Source organism: Oreochromis niloticus, linkage group LG7, assembly GCF_001858045.2.
Source record: "Oreochromis niloticus isolate F11D_XX linkage group LG7, O_niloticus_UMD_NMBU, whole genome shotgun sequence".
NCBI lineage: Eukaryota > Metazoa > Chordata > Actinopteri > Cichliformes > Cichlidae > Oreochromis > Oreochromis niloticus.
In genome coordinates, this window is record NC_031972.2 from 51,527,347 (window position 1) to 51,549,309 (window position 21,963).

The 21,963-nt window shown below is 43.3% G+C and overlaps 1 protein-coding gene across 1 annotated transcript; it reads right to left on the reverse strand.

Moving 5' to 3' along the window:
- Positions 1-543: 543 nt before the first annotated feature.
- smad6b (SMAD family member 6b) lies at positions 544-21,840 on the reverse strand. Its single transcript, XM_003440449.5, has 4 exons — positions 20,189-21,840; positions 17,247-17,303; positions 15,248-15,325; positions 544-1,477 (listed from the first exon to the last, which is right to left on the reverse strand). Exons 1-4 carry the CDS (start codon positions 20,976-20,978, stop codon positions 936-938), a joined length of 1,467 nt encoding a protein of 488 aa, XP_003440497.1. The 5' UTR covers positions 20,979-21,840; the 3' UTR covers positions 544-935.
- Positions 21,841-21,963: the final 123 nt, after the last annotated feature.

Below are 21,963 nucleotides of genomic sequence, written 5' to 3' on the forward strand. Positions count from 1 at the left end.
GAAATGTGTTTCTCAGCCTTCGGCCCATAAGGCCAATGCCAAACAAAACCCCATCTTGGTATAAGGTATAATATTATCCATTACTTTATTATGATTCCTATTTTCTAAAAAAATAAGACTGAGAAATCTCAAGTGGTAATGGTATCAGTGTGCTTTTTAAAGAGGACCTATTATTCCCATTTCCAGCTCCAGTTTCAGTCTTGAACTCTGCTAGAGTAGCTTTGCTTGATTCACAGTTCATAAAAATAATTTTTCCTTATATTCATCTTTGGTCCAGCCCCTTACTTCCTCTCTCTGAAACAAGCTTGTGTACATGCTGGCGTCATTTTTTGAAATATAAGCCATGCTTAATATGAGTATCAACCAGTTTAACTATATATATATATATATATATATATGTATATATGTATATATAAATATATGTGTGTGTGTGTGTGTGTGTCCAAAAATAAAGAAAAGCTGGACAGGTCCTCTTTAGGATACAGTAAAAAATACATTATAGAGAATTAGTGATTATAAAGATCTAACAGACCAAGCACAGAGAATCATTATGCGAATACTTTATTATCAATGTGTGAATGGTGTTAGCTTTTTGTCTGGATATTAATAGTATATGAAAACTATACACCAAATCCAGGCTGCTGATCCTAATTTTGCTGTATAATTTCTCAAGTTGGTATTGAAAGATTTTTATATAAATATATATATATATATACATATATATATAGATATACATATATATATATATATATATGCCAAAGTGCATTTTCCGTTTTTTTCCTCTTGTCCATATACACATTGCACCATACATAAATAGTTACATTGTAAAAATGACTCCGTATTTACAAGTATAATATATATTTCATATAATATATAAAACTTTATATTAAATCTAGGTAGATGATATTTGGGATAGTTTGTGGGGTCCATCTGTGTTATCTGTGGTTGTTGAGGAGGATCTCCAGCCAGCAGGGGCAGGAGGTGATGAACTGTCTTGAGTAGCAGGGGCCCCAGCCCTTAGCAAAGCTGATGCGCACACTGTTAGGGTCATAGGGTCCATCCAGGAGGTCAGCCTCTGTCGTGTGCCTCAGAAGGAACGAGCGCTCATAGTCAAACACCTTGATGGAGTAGCCTGGCATCACCTTCCGCACCACCAGAGTTCTGCTGTTGGGCACATCCAGAGTTGGGGAGTTGACAAATATAGGGTGCTCGCTGCGGTTATACGCCCAAACGCCATCAGGCTCTTTGCTGAGGAGTATGCCGTAGCCGATTTTGCCTCTTGTACGCTGAACAGTGCTGCTGCGATGTTCCAGGTTGAGCTGGCCCAGGCAGAAGCCGGTGCCCTGAGGTAGATCATAGAAGATGCTGACGGAGTGCTCGTACACTGTGTAGAGGCGACCCACACGTGTCCGGTGCTCCCAGTATGCCACGTTACACCAGTGGCTCTGCTTAGGGGCATCAGGTGACATACTGGCATCTAGAAGAGACAGAGAAATGTCCATTACACAAAACATAAACAAATGTAAACAGGGCTAATAAAAAGGAAGGGTTGAGTTTTAAGGGATTAACTATCCCTTTTTATTGTTCAGAGCAGATGGCCACACTATAAATACTGAAGCAGGCACTGTATTGAAATTTAAGCCTTGTATAAATACCGCTGCATGGACTTCTGTCCAACACACACACACATACACACAAACACACACACACCAGCGCAACTATACATATCCTGGGGGTGGAGGGTGTAGCGAGGTCAGTGCAGCTGAAGACCTGCACTTCCACCCTGTACCTCGAGAGGGCACTGTAGGGATTAAACACTGACCATACTACAGAGCTGCTGGTCACACATGAACTTCCAAAACAAATTCTGTTTACTTAAATGAAATCCAGATTACACTCAAGTGTTCCCCTCTGAAAGCCTTAAAACTATAGTATCTAGAGAATGGAATAGAGGACACGGTTATAACTTAAAAAAAATGTTTTGCACATTTTAATAACTTTTTAAAATTTCTTTTTAGCAACGGAAGCAAACCTGGCATCTTAAGACTAAACATCTTCGTCCACTAAATCAGCTTCTTAATTCAGTTTTCATGGCTGCAGTCTGTGAAATCTTTTCAGTGACAGACCTCAGCACTCCAAAGTGAATTACTGCTCCCAAGGTAGACTTCGATCTTCACCATACCGAAGAGAGACACACATACTCACACACACACACACACACACACACACTGCTGACTACTTTCAGAAGCTGCTCAAAGCTGTCTTATATTTATATTACTCATAAAATCTGTGGTACAAGGAGCGGACAGGGCTCGATGGATGAGAAAGAAAAAGAATGGAAGACAAACAGTTCCAGTTTTTCACATCCTGGAGACTTACTGTTCTCTTTGTCATAGCTAAAGCGAGTCAAAGGTGACGTTATTAGTGCCATGCACTTTGGTTTCATTCTGACTGAAACTTTATTTTTTGTCGTATCCATTTTTGTCACCTGCTACAAGCTGTGGCTGAGCTTGAGGCATGAATCTGTGCAGGTCCCTCTCTACATATACACAGCCATTATGTGACGGCAGAGAGCAACACCTGGTTTATGGTTGCAGTTGTCACCCTCACAAACAACAGCGCAGATGTTGCTCTTTGGTGTTGTTTTGGCTTGTCGTGCCCATGCGATTTTTGTAACCTGGCGGTCGAGGCTGGGTTGAACACCCAACTGTGCTTCACTTCCATTTCAATGATATATCAGTCGAGGAGTTCAGAGATTCCCAGATTACAGAGAACAAGATGCTGCAACAGCTTGAAAAAGATGAGACTCGGGGAAAAAAAATCTAGACTGAATCAAGTCTGGTGCACCTCAAGCCGCAGTTAAAACAGTGACAGGGTGACATCGTAGTTGTCATGCAACATAATCAATGCGGTTTTAGACTGCTGCAACAGCTGGAGAAGATAGGACTTTCTGCAGAAAGCTAACCTCTCTGATCAATGTTGACATACTCATTCCTATTTTCGTAAAGCGGCAGTGCATCTGAAGTGTAGGACAAGATTATAGCGAGCCAAGTGCGCCTCAAGCACAAGTATGAACGTTTCTACATCTGTCCTGACGTCACAGTACGTGCAATCAATGACCAATGTGTCAACCATAACCGTGGTTTTAAGGAGCCTCTTTTTCCTCTTCCCTCGTCTTCCTCACATTCCACAAGAGTGGGGGTGACGGTAGAGGGCCAGGCAGGGGGTCCCCCTCCCCCTCCAGCCAGCTCTTCCCCCTGCTGTGGGCCCAGGGACGGCATTCAGCTCCCTGACAACTTAGCACAAGCCCGTGACCCGCTGACCCCCCAGCCTTCATGCTATCAGCTCCCATTAACTCACACACAGAGTGATGCCATTATTTTGCTTCAGAGAGTCTATTGGCACAGAGGATTTAAAGCCTGGGCCTGTGGCCCCATTCCTTTCAGTCTCTCTGCTCTCAGGGCTTAATGACCGCCCGCCCCATTAACAAACGCCTTTAAGGTGGAGCATCACAGATCCACACAGCAACAAAATGCCTTGTTCACCTCCCACCCAACTAAATCTTTCTGCTGAGTGACCCACACTAGTAAAGTTTATACAAAGATTAGCAAAAACGTTGACCAGACTTGCACAGAGAAAACGCCTGCTGGTTTGAGGCTCTCTGTGTTATGGAGGGGGAAGAAAAGAGCGAGTGAGTGGGGAAGTGTGGAGATGGGGGGGAAGCTGCAGACAGGCTCTCTGTGTGTTTGCGCACACACTGATGGCTGAAATGACCCCCTCTCTTCAGGGGCCCCAACATGCATGTGCCATTAGTAAATTCCACACTCCAGCTCCTCCACTCTGAGCTCAGCTTTTACTGCAGCACCGCTTGGCCACACAAAGAACTCAGCCCCAACTCGTTTACGGCCCTCCATTGTCTCAAATCAAATGGAACCCAGACATCAAGGTAAACTCACTTTGAAACTGTGCACAGAAACACGAAAGACCAAATGGCTAGTGTCTCCTTCTCTTTGGATGGAAAGAACAAAGCAAAAACAATCTGGTCAATGATATCTAGTTTTCACACATAGCGTGGCGCAAAGATAGTCAGTTGGACTATGAGGACCAGGAAGAGGAATAAGCAGGACAAAGGTTAAAAATGTATTTAATGCTAAGCTAGAGCCTGACGGAAGACAGCGAGCACAGAAAGAGCTGTGCTTTTTCCTGTTGCTCTGTTGTGTTTAGTGTCTACGTGTGCTTTTGCGCACATGCCTGTTTCGGACTGGGGGAGAAAAAACAGCATACATGCTTATGTTTTTGTCCTAAATTTGCTTGTTACGGATAAACGAGCACATCTGCCATAACCTGATTAAATTTTACGGGGCTTTTCTTGTGCAGAAACATTACTAGCCTGTTCTATCACACCCGTGCGATTTATTGAGTGTCATGACATTTTTACAAAGCTCCATTTTCCTCAAAACATGCTACAATGTCAAGACTGCATTTTCAGATTTACATGTTTGGATGTTCTGCAAATGTTTTTCTACAAAACTGATATAAGAGTAAGAAGGAGGATTTAATTAGTAGTAGCTGGTCATAAAATTATGTAGATACACGCCAGACCAAGACTCAGACCAAACCTTAAAAGTTCAGACATCAGAGAGGCAGTTCAGAGGAGGTGAAATGAATGGTTGTGTCTCCCTCCCTTTTAGCCACAGCATGGACACCCAACTCTCTTAGGCTCCATGTTGGCCTGCATGAGGTTCTGCTCTGGGTGGAGCCATGATGGCTGGGAGCAATTACAAGTGCTCTGCATCCATTTAACCCTGCCACCTTTTAACAGCTCCGTTTACCCATTAGAATAGTAGCGCATGTTATTATTGTTATTTTATTCTCAAAAGCCTCTCCTCTTAGTGTCAGTCTCAGAGTCAATGGACGCCGCCACAGCATGGACGCCACACTTCCTGTTCCTGCAGCCAGAGGCAATGAGCTAAGCATATGATGGAGCTGATCAAGTTTAAAGTCTTACATAACCAGGCTCACATCAAAAAAAGTAGAGATCCATAAATCTGCGGTATTTGATCTCTAAATGTTTCCATGGCCAACAGGAAACACAGTATGTCTAATAAAGCATCTAGTCTGGTATTGTAGAAATATGATAAGAACAGGCTGTGTTTGGTTTTCCTTTAGGCAAACAGATTTGAAATGTAGCAAGCCAACTATCACATTTTAGGGAATTAAGTGTAGCTGAGGACACCTGTATCCACATATACTTCACTTAGAGGTACAGTGACACACAGTAAACAGAGCTATCTAACAACTGCTACTCCCACAGCCAGAATTCAGTGTGTTTGATTTCCATAACAAGATGTGCTCTCCATGGAGACGGTGAGGAAAATGTTGATTTTTCTGTTTCCCTGTGGCCTCTCCGATTGGACAAATTCCGAGTGTCAAATGCAGGGCATCAGATCTGTCAATAAACACGGACTTATATCAGTTCTTTTGAAGTTAGGAGGCTCAAAGTTACGCATGCTCATTGGAACGCAAAATGAAGTGAAGTGTCAGGTACATGTTGTCCAAGCAAAATGGGAGAAGTAGTCAAACTGAAAAAATAAAAATACTACATTACAGTACCCCTGTTAAAAGTAAAACTTGAACAAAAGTACAAACGTATTAGCAAAATGTGCTTCCAAGCATAAAAGGCAACAAAACTCCTGTGGTTGTAACAATGCAGGTGACTGTGATGGTGATAAGCAAACACAGCAGAAATGGATGACATATTTATTATGTTATAACAGAAGACAAACATGCCATTGAAAAAGCCCTTAAGTACACCTGTGTTGAACATAATTTGCCCAAGCCTCTTCCACAGATTTACATCTGGAAAAAAAGTGTGTGTGGGGGGGTGAAAGCAGATCACCCTGCTTGCTATGAGTTCCCTGCACTCCAGGGCGAGTCTGGATAATTACTGTTAAGTACACAAAAATGAGGGCTTGAAAGTTTCAATGGCAATCCTTGATGATCATCCAGTAATGCTTTTAAAGACAGCATGAAAAGGGAAGGGAGAAAAAAAAGGGCAGAGGGAGCAGCAGAAAAGAGCTGCCCTGGGGTAAACACTGCTCTGCAGCCTTGGAGTGAGATGAATGGGAGGCCGAGTGTCAGGGACAGGCAGACAAACAACAGCTTCCCCTCCGCGCTAACATCTCCCCACCAAGCTCCAGGGCCACCCCCATTATACTTCATCTGTCCTAATCCGGAGCGGCTAGCAGAGATGCACTCATTCCTCCGCAACTTTGCTGAACAGGAAAAGAAAAACACTGTTGCCAGACTTTTTATGCAGCGCAGTTGAAGGGAGGAGAGGAGCAAGCTCTTATTCTGTGCCAAGGATTAGATTCCCCTCCAGCTATTAAACTCTAGTGGTGAACTGATAGACTCTAGACTTGTGGTGGAAAGCAAGGATTGAGGACTGTGTGTGCATGTGTGAAAATTTACAATTCTTTGTTATTGTGCATTCCTGCCCCATCACCCCACACATTTGTCTGATTTCTTTTATAACTAAACAACAAATTCATGGCTTTAATTCTGTGGGCAATAGCTTCCACAGGCTGACTATAACCCCAGAGCAGGCCACATTTAGGCTGGCGTCTGGGCTATCACTGCCATCAAAGTCGGCTTTATCAGACAGATATGCTAACTGGAGCTGCTCTTACATGTCTATGGATTTTTCTCCCTGAGGTCTGGCCTTTCTCTGCTGAGAGAGAACAAGCGATATAGACATAGAGATATATATGCTGCAGGGGGTGAACACACGCCGTGGGAGCCCAGGAAACTGAATCCAATCACCAAGCCTTTCTGGTCACAACGGGAATGCTTTACATTGTCATCCGCTTCCTCCTCACTTTCCCTCTGTTTCTGTTTTGGGATGACCCCACGAGGGAGGAAGAGTGCTGCACCCTTGATAGCAGATAACTAACAGAATCCATAAATTAAATCAATAAACAACAGTGGGTGTAGGAAGCTAAGGAGGCTAATACGAAGGAGCCATCTGGGCGCGTCAGTGAGGCTGCTGGTTTGAGAGAAAAAGGCTCCTTTTTTTTTTTTTCAAGGGAAGAAAATGTGCTGCTCATTTCCTCCAAGTTTCCTCCAAAGCTCTGCAATGTGTCAGAGACATAGAGCACAAGCGATGGTGGTGATCCAAGTGAGGCCTACAAGAGCTTTTCAGGGCACATAAAAGCTCTGTAAAAACTGTGGGGGATATTTGCGAATATGTCATATCTACAGGCAGCCTTAAAGGCCAGCCGAGTCCGAGTGAGCATCGAAAGCAAAGCGCTCAGCCAACATCCTGCTGGGTGGCTGTGCTCTTTCACCTCCCCATACAACCTATCTTTTTGTGTGTGTGTCTTGTTTGTGTGTGCACAAGTGTGAATGTGTTTGTTTGCTAGTGTGCGAGGGAGCTTCGAGCCAAGTAGGCTGGAGCGACTGAGTGGAGAAGACCCTGCACATTCCTGAACCCCTCCCCTCGTTGTGCCTCCTAACTTCCTACTCTGGTTAGGAGTGAGGGGGGTGAGGAGCAGTGAGAAGGTTACGTGACATCACGTGTGAAGTCAAAAATTTTCGGGTGCGTGGCTTGAAATGTACACAAACTTTCTTCTGGGAAAACCGAGATTCCATATGGGAGGGAGAAAAGTGACTTTAGCTAGGCTATGGAATCAAGCTATGATGAAGGCCTGGTTTCAAATGAGCAGTAACAAGGAGCTCTATTATTTCGAGTTATGTTAGTCTGACTAATTTAAGGCGAAAGGTAGGTATTTGGTTTCCACCGGGCCGGGAGGTGGAGCAGCTATGATGGACACGCTTGCCGTTCAAACAATGGTTTTCTATTGATTGGCCCAGTGGATCAGAGTCTGTGAGGAGAATGTGTTCTGTCAGGATAATGTGGCACCAGAGTTTCTGTTTCAATCACAACACTTGCTTGGGTGTAACCCACACTGCTCCACCGCGGGCATCCAGACACCGGCTCCCCAAACAAAGACAACTGCCCCCCCCCCCCACCCAACCTCATCTCCGATAAGTCAGCCCGTTCACAACAAGCAAGACATTCATTAAAAATGCAGGAGTGAACATTTCCAATAATTCACAAAGTCCTTCCCTGTCAACATCTGCAAAAAATCTTGAAGCTAAAGGGAATGGCAGGATTTCATTAAGTAAATTATGTGTTGGCAGTCACAGAGAGGGGAAGAGGGGGAAGCTACAGCCAGACCTCTAATCTAAACCGTACCCTGAAATGCGACAGGCTGACTGCACGTACTGAGCCACACCGCCAAGGCTTTAGAAATGCACACAAATAAAAGATAAGTTAAACACACGACAAAAGTAAATACAGTTTTCCCCGGGGAACATAATAAATGAGAGTTTTCACATAAGCCTGTTTACAACTTGTAACAACTACTACTTGCAAAAACTTGATCTCACAGTACGATCTACTTTGTCAAGTTGTACTCAACAATAAAGGTTTTCTTGTCAGATATAAAACGGCAGCAGTTTTCAGGAACAAGATGAAAGGCTCCAAATTATGTCTATCATACTTGGCTGTATGTTAAGACAAGGTAATGGAATGAAGATATAGCTCCAGTAGACCACGTTCAAGATAAGGAAAGAGGCCAAAAAAAAAACAAAACATCCAAGCGCTCTATCTCAGTTTACATGCAGAGAGGAAATTAACCAGTTCCTTGAAGCACTAGGAGTTTACTGTTCACCAATCCACAATAAGCTATCTTTTCCCTCCAGCAGTAAGAGTCTCGTGTAGAGATGTCAACTGACATGGGCCCCTAGAGTTAATCCACAGAGCATTCTCAAAGCTCAAAGAATGCGCTGGCTATTCTGAGTTTTAAAAATACTGACGGCTATAGGTTTAGGCACAACTGTCAATGCTCCCCTGGGGAGGATTTTGGGGGGGGGGGGGAGTAAATCTATTTTTGCTTGCAATCAGGCCACAGGCTGGCCTAAATCATGGCCGGCCTTGGCCAGTGTCTGGATTTATAATTGTGGGTGAAATGGTCAGAAAATAAAAACAGCATCCACAACTGGCACCTCCTTCGCTACTCTATGCCAGTTGTGGATGCAAGACTAGCACATTTACAGACCCCAGCTCGAATGGAAGTATTGTTCCCCCTCTCAGCTTTGAGGGGAGGCACACTAAAATGCTAAACTAACAGTTGGGCATTCCATACATTTTTAATGGCATTGCACGCTCTTTATTTGTTGCTCTAACCCTTTGCCCCAAGCTGAATGAATGGCCCTATTGGTGGAGAGTGGTGCTACGCGGCAGTGTGAAGGGAGTGAGGATGGCAACGGCGGGCCTCCCTGTGCACATGTCAAGATTAGCTCACTCACTTTATTTGCTAAGGTAGAATATGGGGCAAAAAAAAAAAAAAAAAAAAATAGCACACCGAGCAAACCTCCTGTTATTTCTACTGACTGTACTTGCTGTGTGGCAAGGCCTAAAAAGAAACACAGTCCACTCTGTAAATCAAATGACAAGTACAGCACTGTGAGCCTAGAGGCTCGATCAGGTATGAGGATATAGATTTATCTGGGAGTCCTTTAGTTAAGTTAATCAAACACCCAGCAGCAATGGCACCACACTGGCTTGCCAAACCGAGACAGTTAAATACTAAGCTCAGCAGGCTAGTTTCTGTTGACATGTAAGGGGTTTCAGGCCTCTCCAAGGACTGCTTTAGATTAGCAGGGCTTTCACTTTGCACGTAGAGGTCACATTACCTCACTGCATCCAGGGCCTGTGTTGGTAATACTAACTGAAAATCAGCTCTCAAAACAAATGAGTACTTTAACAAAAGCTCAACAAAGGGTAAACTAATTTTTGAATTGCTGCGATAACTGAAGAAGATAAAAAGGTGCTTACTTCAAACTCCTATTTCTGCTGCAAAACACATGCAGCCTACACATGGAAAATTTCCTCCCTATAAACTGAAGTCTTCCTTTAAATTCCTCAAATAAGGTCAAAAAAGGTCAAAAAGCTGTAAACAAAAAGGTAGAAACATTAGTATACAATGGCCAAAACAGTTTCTTTTGCACATAAGAGAAACAAAAATATCATGTGCACAACGACCCCTCTGCAAATGGCAAAAACGTCTGTTGGACTCTACTGAGAATCCTCGGTGTCATGACTCAAGCCAGAAAAAGTTGAAAGCAAATTTCTGACAAACCATGGTCTAACAATGCTGAGAAAGGGAAAATGAAAAATGGCCTTATCGCTCTTATCAATGGCTCTTTTTTTCTGTGTGTATGAGTGTTACGTAAGGGGAAACGGAAGCCAGCTTCCCAGGACAGGAACGGATACTTGAGACGAGGACTGTGGGTACAGGCCCTACACCGCTGCACAGAGAATAGAGCACCAGACCCTTCAGGATGTATAGCTGTAACCCTGCTCCACCTCCCCCAAGCCTAAAATGGGACTCTGCAAACTGGACAAGACAAACGGGTGAGGAGAGCCCCCTCACGTCCCCTGAGATGCTGGCCTTCTCTTCAACATTCCTCAGTCTCTCCCCACTGTCAAAGGGGCAATTCACCGCCCTGCAGTGCTACAAAACCCAGGCAGCTTTTTAAAACAGGATGTTTGTCTGAGGCCTCCTTCCCCTCAAATAAACAATCCGCAAAACCTGATTTCGGGAGGCAGGGTGGAAGCACTCGAGTCACATTATTTCCACATCCCGTATCCTGGAGCATTCGGGCTCCTGAGGGAGTGTGGGCGGCCAGGCGCTGGGAAGGCTCTGGGCTGCGGTGGAAACCTGAGGCCATGAGCCAGGCTGCAAGGGGAGATGAGCCGGAGCTGTATCAGTCTGGGGTCTTTAGGATGGAGGAAGGGGCTCATGCCTCGACGAGGGAGGGGGACATCGCTAACATGCTGATGCAGCTCTGCCAGACCATACCTCTGTCAGGGTCCTGCTGCTACACCAAGAAAGCCAGATGTCTGCACAGCGACAATTATATACAGGGTGTGCAAATGATAGAGATGCAACATGACAGTTATTTATATTCAAAAATAATAAGCCTATATGATGGCACTAGGGGTTACAATTAGGCTAGAGAGAAAAAAAAAGCCAATTCAAATTTAACTGTGGGGATAAAATGGTTTGTGTCCTGTTAATTACCTCTTTTAACTTTGTTTGCACTTTGTTTTCATTTTTTACTTTCACTCGCCGGCTCGCTTTAGGCACCAAATCTCTTTGGTTATGTTTTTCGCATAGTTGACGAATTTTATACGATGATGAGTTTGGAGTAAGAAACTTGTTTAAATACTGCCATAAGCCCAGAGTGTCACAGGACAGACACCAAAGGATGCCAGCGGCTTTGACAAAATGGCAGTTTCTGACACCCTCTGATAAGAGCGGGCTGGTACAGTAGACATGCCTTTTAATTTATTTAATTTCTGTTTAATTAGATCCTAGCACAAGGGGAATCACATGCCTTCGAAGTCAGATCAACAGGAATGTGTCCAGTCTAATCTGCTCTAATCAAGAGATGCATCACATGCCTTGATTAGACTGTCTAATTGTTCCATGCATTTCCACTGTCTGACACAGACAGAGTGACTGGTTTGATGTTTAGCGCTCGCCTTCTCGAGCAAGCTCCGATAAGAACAATTTAATGCGCTTAGCTTATACATGTGAATGCAAAATAGATCTGTTACCTCATATCAGTGAGACAAAAGATATCTATCTACCAACTGCTTCGTTCCGCCAGAAAGAAATAGCAGAGTGGACTTGAGACAGCGATTGTCTGCAGACAAGACATCTAGACAGCACTGGTCTTTCCACCAGAGACAGGCTGGCAGACACAGAGGAGCAATCTATGATTATTGTGTGGGAACCGTGACTACTTGCTGATGCCCTCTTTCCTCCAGCAGCAACTTTCAGTCATTGCTTCCCTCCTCCTACTTCCCTTCATTCAAAGGGGAAGAAAAGAGAAAAATCATTTTTAAAAAAAGGACCCTTCTCACTACTCGTCTTCTGGTCACTTAACCACTATAATCTGAGAGAGCCCACCCAGTCACACCAGTGACGTCGGCTCACAGCAACATAAATTGTCTTACATGGATAAATCCCGGTGGTTTAATTGAGAACACCCCTCCAGTGGCTGATAAATATAGGCAGACTGGAGCCATTGTCTTTAAACAGGCTCAAATCAAACAAAGGAAAGTTCTGCATCACTCATTGTACATAAATAGTATAAATACTGTTATAACTACATGCAGTCACAATTACTCAAAAAAAAAGCCAACAACCAAAATAAAAAAAAAGTATCCATGGTGACTGAAATAAGTACCAGTGCAAAAATATCTTTGCTTGCCACCTCACATTTATGGCTGCTCAGAACAGCAATATAATGAAGCAGTGACAAGCAGAGACAATGTGACTGACATAATAAAGTCGATGTGTAGAAACACCCCCTCAGACAGTCATACAGGAAGCAATGAGATCTGCATCAAAGGGCTGTGTACTGATGTCCACACAACGAGGCCCAGGCAGTGAGGAAGCATGTGCAGGCAGAATGTGAGGGCAGCACTACACACTCACACACACTCACAAAGCATTAAGCTACATTATCTACTAAAAAGCTGGACCCAGTCATGATGTGAACTGACATCACGGCCACTTTTAAATAAATCCTACGAACAGTACAAATGTCTGTCCGCATATAGGATCAGGAGGTATGACTATTACACACATTCTTCCTCCCCCCCAACCGATCGTGGCAGTAGGCTGCCCCTTCCTGAGCCTAGTTCTGCTGGAGGTTTCTTCCTGTTAAAAGTGAGTTTTTCCTTCCCGCTGTCGCCAAAGTGCTTGCTCATAGGGGTAGTGTCTTTACCTTACAATATAAAGTGCCTTGAGGCAACTGTTGTTGTGATTTGGTGCTATATGAGTAAAACTGACCTTGAATACAACATTTGCACATGGAGAAGCTTTTGAAAAACATTTTAGCATAGTGCACAACTGCACAAACTAACCAAAGGGATCAGGTGAATAATATCTGAACTGTAACTGTAACTCTGCAACAGGAACTTTACGATATAGATCGTACTGATTTAATGGAATATTAACAAGGCACTAAATAATCTGAAGTAGAAGGAGTATACCTATTCAAATTGATCTGAATATGTTCTGTAAAGTAGTAGAACAAGCTTATCTACCACACCAACCAGTTCCGATCTGTTTCTGTGCCATTGTGTGACACAAAAGAATGCTCGGCGGGTATTTCTGTAGCCAGGGCTGCAAACTCTAGTTGACTATTTGATGACACCCCACCCAGGCAGTGCCCCCCAGACATGCTTTTAAGGGGTTTACTTGTTCCTGCGTGAGGGGTGGAGTCTGGATCCCACACAACTCTGGTTACACACAGACACTCTCTCTACCCAAGCTGGCGGGGGATTCACAAGGAAAGTCATCTCCAGGTCAGCAGCATGTTACACAGAGGATAACATGACAACATGCATTGCAGGTTTTTATGTTAAATCAGAGCTACTGTATGCAGGCTTTATATGGAGGCCTTCAAGTGGTGTTACGATGAAATAGAGCTTATACATGATGGAGTTTCTATATCGTTGACAAGATGCTGCTGATGTTTACTCTACATGGAAATGCTTTTGTATCTGAAAAGTATAGAAAAACACCCTGCTGGGCCCTGTTTTTTTTTTTTTTGCAAAGTTTATCACAGTCATTGCTGAATGATCTGGCCTGGCCTGCAAAAACAGTTGGAAGAAACCAAAGCCTAGCATGTCTAGATCCTCCCTCACCAGAGTCTCTGAGGAATTGTGGTGCGCGCTCTGACAAGCCCCTCATTTGTTGACTCAGGGAGTGTCGCCAGGCCATGCTGAGGTGGTGACAGCCTGTGCGCTGGGGAGGAGGGGGCCTTTGCTGACTGAATGCTTCAGTGCCAGGTAGCCATGTCAACTTCTCAGTGTCCTGGCCTCTGAGCCATGGCAGACCCCTTAACAGGAAATGCAATTCCCTGCAAGCCCCCCAAATCAGGGGTCTGACTCCCTGTCCACATGACACTGCGCATGCTGGCTAGGACCCTAGTACGAAAGGGGGAGGCATGCTCACTGTGGGCCATGAGAAAGGAGTGTTTCATTTCACATCAGAGGACAGGGCAGTTTCTGCTCGCCTCCTTTGGTGTGGCCCCATTCACAGGAGCAACTCCATTTCCGTGAACCCACCCCTCCCTGCAGCCCATTTACAGCCAGGCTGGAGGTTGGATAGGGTTGTATGTGTGTCTGTGCACATGCATGTGGACAACTACGTGTGCTTGTGTGTGTTTCTGAGCAAGCTTGGATCTTATTACAGTTTGATCCCACTCAAATATTTCTGAAAGAAAAACAGAGGAGGGGAGGCCAGCTCTGAAGCCAATGCACACGCCCCACTGAACCGCTGCACTGCTCACAATGAAACCTTTATCTTTAAAGCTTGGACTGTTTGAAATGGTCCTTAATGAGAAAGAATAAAATACACCATCAAAATGAAACCTCCCCCTCACACACTCAATTCTGTGCAGAGAACAGCACTGAATTGTCGTTAAAGTACACTCCAGACACATTTTTTCCAGCTAGACTCAATTTAACCATTTCAAAGCCATAAAAACAGGATGATGCCACACTCAAAGCTCCCCTGATTTATTACAGTGGAAATATTACGGTTCAACAATGCAAGTGTTCGCCTTTAGCTTCATATATTCAGAAACAGACAACTATGCAAAAAACATGGGCAACCACAGGCAAACGCATCAGCGTGAAAGATGCTCTTGTTTACAACTAAATGATGATCTTTATTACTCAAACTACCAATTTCAAATATAATTCGGGGAAGAAAGCAAAGCGCCTAATCTATTTATAATTGATCTTTACCACACGGATCACTTCATCTAACAGAAAGTGTTAGAATCAATCAGAGTAATAAGTGCTAGTGAGAGCTGATGTGCCACTACTTCAAACAGCTGCTCACACATATATTAAGAAGTAAGTCAGGAAGGAAATATAGCTGAAATTACAACCTAAATCCACGTATGCACAAACATCCAGACAGCTTTTGACCAAACATAATCAGTAACCGTATTTAACATCACACCAGTATTTACACACTGGCCCTTCAGGCATTTTAACCCTCTACTAATTAATTTGTGAAATTGGTAAAAAAAAAAAAAAACATGTCAAAACTGCTTATTTGTCCACTGTAGGTAAAACAAAGACACGTACCTGAAAATTCCCCTGGTGTGATGTTTGGTGAGCTGGCTGCCTCAGTTTCAGTGTAAGACAATGTGGAGTCTGACAGATCTGTGGGGAATAAGGCAGAAATCAACCCCTGATCTACTAACAACTCAGGCAAGTAATCCATATTCTTACTTATCATCAGCCAGAGACACTCAGTGGTGTAGTCTCAGTGTAGTACATACAGTACAGCTGCAAACAGCATTGTTCAAACGTTCATTTAGTAATACAAAAAAGAATTCTGAGAAGTCTTTCTTTTTAAATCTTGTTCATAATTAGCTAATAAGCTAATACAACAGCAGAAACCCTGCATTGGTAGACAGTCAGTTTCTCTGTATTACAGCATATTTGACTGATATTGAGGACAGCGTTGAGATTAACAGTAAAAAGCTCAGGACCGAAATTAGTCAGACCCCAAAGTCAGTGATTAGTAACATTATCCTTTGGCCTTTGTGCCCTCCAATAAGCATTAAAGGTAGTCTAACAGTCTCCTGACAACTCTCTTTATGAATTTTATCCTGCATCTCATGTGCAAATGCTTCCAGCTCACTAATATTTGTTTTTCATGCTGCCACCGCTTTCTTTAAATCCCGCACAAAGCTTGATTTACAGGCCGGTGTGGAGCCTAAGACACAGTGGGCGATGTCATTGTTTGCATTTGTACTTGTGTGCTGGTATGTCTGCACTGTTCTGCCACTCACAGATAATAAATATTTAACAACAATTACTTTAACTGAAATGAAGGTAAGAGAGAAGACATTCAAACTGACCAAGTTTATACACAGTTTGTCCGAGCTATGAAAATGGCGAAACAGCACATGTAAACACTGGAAGAGTACTAGCTGTTGCATTAGTATTGTGAGCTGGATACAATTACAGCCTAGTACACTTTGTGTAACAGTTATTAACCATGTGCTAATCAATACACTGTGTTTACATGGCGTATTACTACTACGGGGCCTGCATCACCATGACACATAGTTATTTCTGTGGTAGGCTGTGGCGTAGGGTCTTATGACACTGAATGCAGTATTATAAATGAAATTTAAAACTGTGAATCAGATTTAAACTTAAAGACACTTAAAAAACATTCAAGCTTCAATTCCTTGGAAGTCCACTGCACTGAGTGAGGGACTCATCTCCATGTTGTATTTTCTCTGTGTTGCCCTTCATACACCGAACATGGTACAGCCCCAGGTTAGTCTTCTGTTAAACCACTGTTTGCTTTAATAAAATGAAATGATTTCTTCTTTCTCTTCCCTGCTCTGATTGCTACTGAGCTAAAGCACCTACATAGATACATTTGTGTCTGCTAATGAAACACTATGAGCGCGTTAAAATTGAATTACCAAAAGATTAACTGCATTTTGAACCAATTCAGTGGCCTTAAAGATTTGTTAATTGATTCAAAAACAGCAATATTAGAGATGGGTGGAATCATTTTGACATGACCGTACTAAATAAGGCCAATGCGATTATATCATTCAATTCAATCAACTCATTCAAAGGAATTTGAAGCAATTCTCGATCATCAATAAAAACAAACAAACAAACAAAAAACCCATGCAAAACACACTGAGCAGGGTTGAATAATATGGGCCGGCCACACCACTATCTTCTACACCATACTATCTTGCCTGGCTCTAGCTGGTATGCTGACATTATGCCACAAGCTGGCACAGGTCTCATCTCAAAGCTACCATGTAAATTGCCAGTCATGGTGCCCTGTTACAGCCATTACAATTCTCCGCATTACTCTATTTGTGCTTCTTCCTGTTAAAACAGCGACTGACCGTGCTATTTCCAATTTACAGGCTCAGATGGTCTTTAATTAGTATTATTTTTATTAATACAAAAATCATTACACATCAGTCATAACGATTCTTCAGCACTCCCAAACACAGAAAGTGCAAGTGCTGATAGCAGGATTCAGATGAAGATGAGGAACTGAGGCGCAACAGAGTTCAACTGTGTGTTTGTCACTCACCCAGTGGCTTGTGTTCTTCATTAGGGGAAAGCCTTGAATAAGGAGGTGGGGGTGACTCTGTAACACAAAACAGTAATGTCAATAACCTTATAAAGGGAAAAAAAGGAAGGTAAAACATAAGGTTAAGTCAGTCGTGAGAAAATATGGACTTATGGGCCTAGGTTTCAGAAGATCTAACATTTGCGACACAGCGTTTGGATTTTAAGGACTAATTTGATGTAAGGAAGATGTTTTAGGAGGTGAAAGCCTCTGACACTGGTGAAAATGTTTAGAGGCTGGTAACTGTAAGGTTTTGCATACACTATACTTTACACAGGCATACACATATAATGATCTAGTATTTAGATAATGTTCTAGTATCAAAGATCTATCCAGACGTTATATTCTGTGTGAAGTCATGCTGCGTTTTTTGTTTTCAGTAAAAGCAAGAAACATAGCTCACATACACAGCTCAAGTCAAGCCACAAGAGAAGCTTCAACACACAACATTTCAGAGGAAACGGCAGATTGCACCTTGACTCTGCGCTACAAAATTAATTCATTTTCTTCAAACGCTAGTTAAAAAGCTAATAAACCAATGCGAAACACTCCCTTCATTTGTCTCTGTTACTTGAGGACATATTATTAAAGCTGAGCAGTCTTTAATATGACCACAGACTAACCCTAACTTTTAGTTATTGTTTTAATAAATACGAGTAAATCTCTTTTTAACTTAATTCTGTTCAAAGCCTTGACTTTTTTTTTCCAATAAAAAGGAGAAACGAAGAAAGTAACTTGCACAAGAAGAAGGAAAGCACAAAGGAAAGAAAACTTTGCGAGCACACAGTGACCTCGCCTACAGGGAAAATGGGAAGGAGAAAAGCATAATAGCAGTGGGTCCTTTAAGAGTGGCGGCAGTAATTGCCAGGATCTGAACTCAGTCACTCAGATACACAGCTAGTCAGTCTGGCGCCAGTAGTATGCAAACTGTATATTATCACCACTCCTTCACCTAAATAGCATGAGGGGACCTCCTCAGGACAAAAGGGCTTTTAAAGCGCAACTTGAAACTGATCTCATTCGAAAAGTATAATGCCTGACAAAATAAAAGGGAAAAGTTTTTTGTCCACTTCAATGTCAGCTCACTGCTTCACATTTTATAAAGTTTTATTCCTTAAAATGCCGTGTGTAAAACTTGGAACAGTATTATAGTTTTAGATGGATCTTAAGTAGGCTGAGCTACAGTTATGGTTTTAGTTTAGTTTTTACAAAAGGGCTGACTTCTTTTACACTAAAACCTGTTTGTTTTACTGAGTTTCATTCCTGTAAAAATCCTGTTTTTTACATTCCCGTCTACAAACACTGTCAAAACCCGGTGATTAAGGTCTTGATTCAAAGCCCCCCCCTTGTGAATAGTGTGAAAGAAATACCAGCTCTATTGGGCCACGCATGAGCGCATGTGAGCTATGTCTACTACAAGCCTTAGTCCCAATTTGGGGTATGTGCCTCTTTCCCTCTTCTTATAATTAATTTTGGTAGTTTCAGTGGGAGCAAAAAAAAAAAAAATAAAAAAATCCCACAGCAGAGGCTCACGGTTCAGCAGATGGAACAAATATCACACTCTTGTCTATCAAACTGATCTTATTCAAACCAATAAACAGCAAGGTTTGTCAGCACACTTGAGGTTACATATAATCGGTTCTGATCGATTTGGACAGCGTGTTAGGACACCAGAGCCAAAATCCACATCAGTTTCCCTCATTTGCTCAATATGAATTCTGATATTGTTAAACTTGTGACTTTGAAGTGCTTGTCACAGCCAGCTGGCTCTAGTAAACATGGATGTTATGGAAAATCCTCCTCCTGTGCCAGTGAAGGGACAGAAATACTAACGCTTGCATCTTTACACATGATACCAGGCGTTGTCACTGGGTCAGCGGGGTCGAGTGGCCCTGCGTTTAAGGTTTTTCAAATCGTAGACCCCGTCCACTGCCAAAATCTAATCTGTTTAATAGAGGTCAGGGAGGTTCTGCCATAGATAACTGATTGATTGTGGAAATAAAGCTTAATCTCCAGCACACGCCACTTAAAGTGACATACAGCAGCGAGGCTGTACCTCTGAGTAACTCTAAACAGCCACATACATGTCATACACAAAAAGTCAAAACAGAGGTACTGGCAATCACTCTGAAGGCACCGACTTGCTCAGACACACTACACAGTACACACAGTGCTGTATACATGAACAGCGGAACAAACAAACAAACTCCCCTTTATTGGAAACTTGATGTCACAGGCCACTGAAGTGAGCTCTGCAACAACACAGAGCTGTTCAAATTCGACTTTCTGGGTCAAAACTGACAGGCACAATAAACCGCTGAAAAATGTGTGCAAATCCTGGCTTGTTTTCAACACACGCTCTGAACAAATATAATAAAATTACCCAAGGTATCATCTAAGTAATCTGCCCCACATTTATGCTTTGTCAAATCTTCATGCATGTCCCTTTGCTCGCACTTATTATTATTGCTCACCTTGCAGTAAAGATGGCTTCGGTAATCATTAACTGTTTAATCAAATGGTCAACCTTTCTCTATCACAGGGTATGAAACCAAGCCAAACAACACAGGACAAATAAAGCAGTGTGACAGAAAAATTTCCAAGGCCCTTTACTCCCCACCCCTAAATAATGCTGGTTTCTGCCTTGTAACTCTAGCACGATCTGCCTTTAAATCAAATGGAAAATGTTTGAAAGTTATATGAAATTGTTGCATTTAAAGAAAAGACGCAATATTCTGCAGTAAAGATGTGTCAAAGTGAAAATACAGAGACAACTTTGAGGAATCTTTTTCATGCAAAACAAGTGCAGATGCCCAAATGCTTAGTGCTTTGTTGTCATTTAAGCTACATTGCAGGCCTTTGTGGTACAACATGCATGCAGTTTGTGTGGCAGACTCTTTTACCTGGCCCACAGAGTCGACTGTAGTGATAGGGGTTGCAGCATACTGTTGGACTGTCCGGGGCCCCAAAGCTCCTACACTCACAGAGCGGTTTGAGCTGGGCAGAGTGCTGGAGGTCAGACCAGCGGTACAGTTTACACACAAGCAGCTGTGGGGATGCCACATGGCCGCCGAATCTCAGCTCTGTCCGTGAAATCATAACACAGTCGCTCGGCATCCCTCCTCTGGACTCCACCGCTTCTAGTAAGGTATCCAGCGCTTTTTCCTTGAGCCGTTTTAAAAGAGCGTATGTGGCTGATTTCAGTTCTTGCTCTAATACCGTGCGTGGCATCGCCTCCTGCGCCTCCGGAGAGTCGCTGTCTCCTGGTCCAAGGTTCCTCAGCCCGAAGTGACACGACCCCGGATCCCTGGTGCCCTGAGCCGTCTCTGCACCCCTAAGCTCGGAGTGGTCCCGGTCTTTAAATAAGCAGCACGTCACCGTCCTGCATTCGCTGTCCTGTAGCGAGCGGGGGCTGCCCTGCTCCTGGGCACACGCGGCACCCCCATCCTGGTCCGACGTGACCCTCGAGTCGCTGCTCTCCACGGGGCAGACACCCCCTATGTCCACGACAAGAGACCCGCTAGGGGTCATCGGTCTGAACTCCGTTTTGGGAATTTTCTCTGGGTTGTAGCTGAACAGATCGTCCCTACAGCCCTCACCAGTTTTGCCAATTCCATCTTCCCCTTCTTTATCTGGGATCAAACGGCTTCTCCAGAGTCGCCGCACAAGACCTGAGCGTTTCGTCCTGAACATACGACAACTTGAAAATCTATAAGGATTTTTTTTATTATTACTCTTGTACGGATATCCTAATATTAAAGACACTTCTCCGGTCGTTGCAAAACATTAATGACGCTGAAATGCCGTGCAGTGCATGCACAGCCAAGTGACGAGCATTGGTGGCAAAACCGCAACATTAGAATTAAGGAGATTTGGTTGCATCTACAACAGCAAAACCGAGCAACAAATGCACTGCACCATTCCGATCAAAAGGCATGAATTCAGCCGATTATAATGTAAATAAACAAACTATGAAACTGTGGCTTATTCTCCAGGATCGCTGTGGAATGGACTGTTTACAGCCTTTTTTTTCTTACAAGCAAATAAAAAAATAATCTGAACACATGAAAACATATAGTAATATATTCTATAACATAATCCAAAGCCAACAGCCTCCAAAGCAAGACGACAACTCGCTGCCTCAAACAGTTCCCGACTTTTAGCCACCCCAGTTCTACTTTCTACACCGGCACGTAGAGCATGAGGTACTTCGATGCGTTTTAATCCAAAGTAAATGCACCGCAAAGTCAGGATCCTTGCCGTCTTCTCGAGATGTCAGTGCACTTCTTCTCTTTTTAAAATCCAAACAAAACGTCCATGCGTGCTGAAATGAGCTTTACGAAGCCGATCGATCCGGGGCTGAGTAGAGCTCCTGCTTCTCTGCTCAGATCTAAACCAAACTGCAGCCCAGGTCCCGTTCTTTCTCCGTTTCTCGCTCTTTTTCTTTCAGCCCCCCTCCTCTCTCTTCCTCACACACACACTCACACACACACATACACACACACATACACGGGGCCCCCGAGGAGAGCGGTGGAGCCATTGGCTGACTACCATCATGTGCTAGTCTAGACACTTTGGCGGCTGAGCTGCACTGATTGTTGCGCAAACAAGGTTTCAAGTTTCTTAACTCTTAAAGGCGAAACACCCATCTCTCTTTTTAAGTTAAAGTTACAAAAAC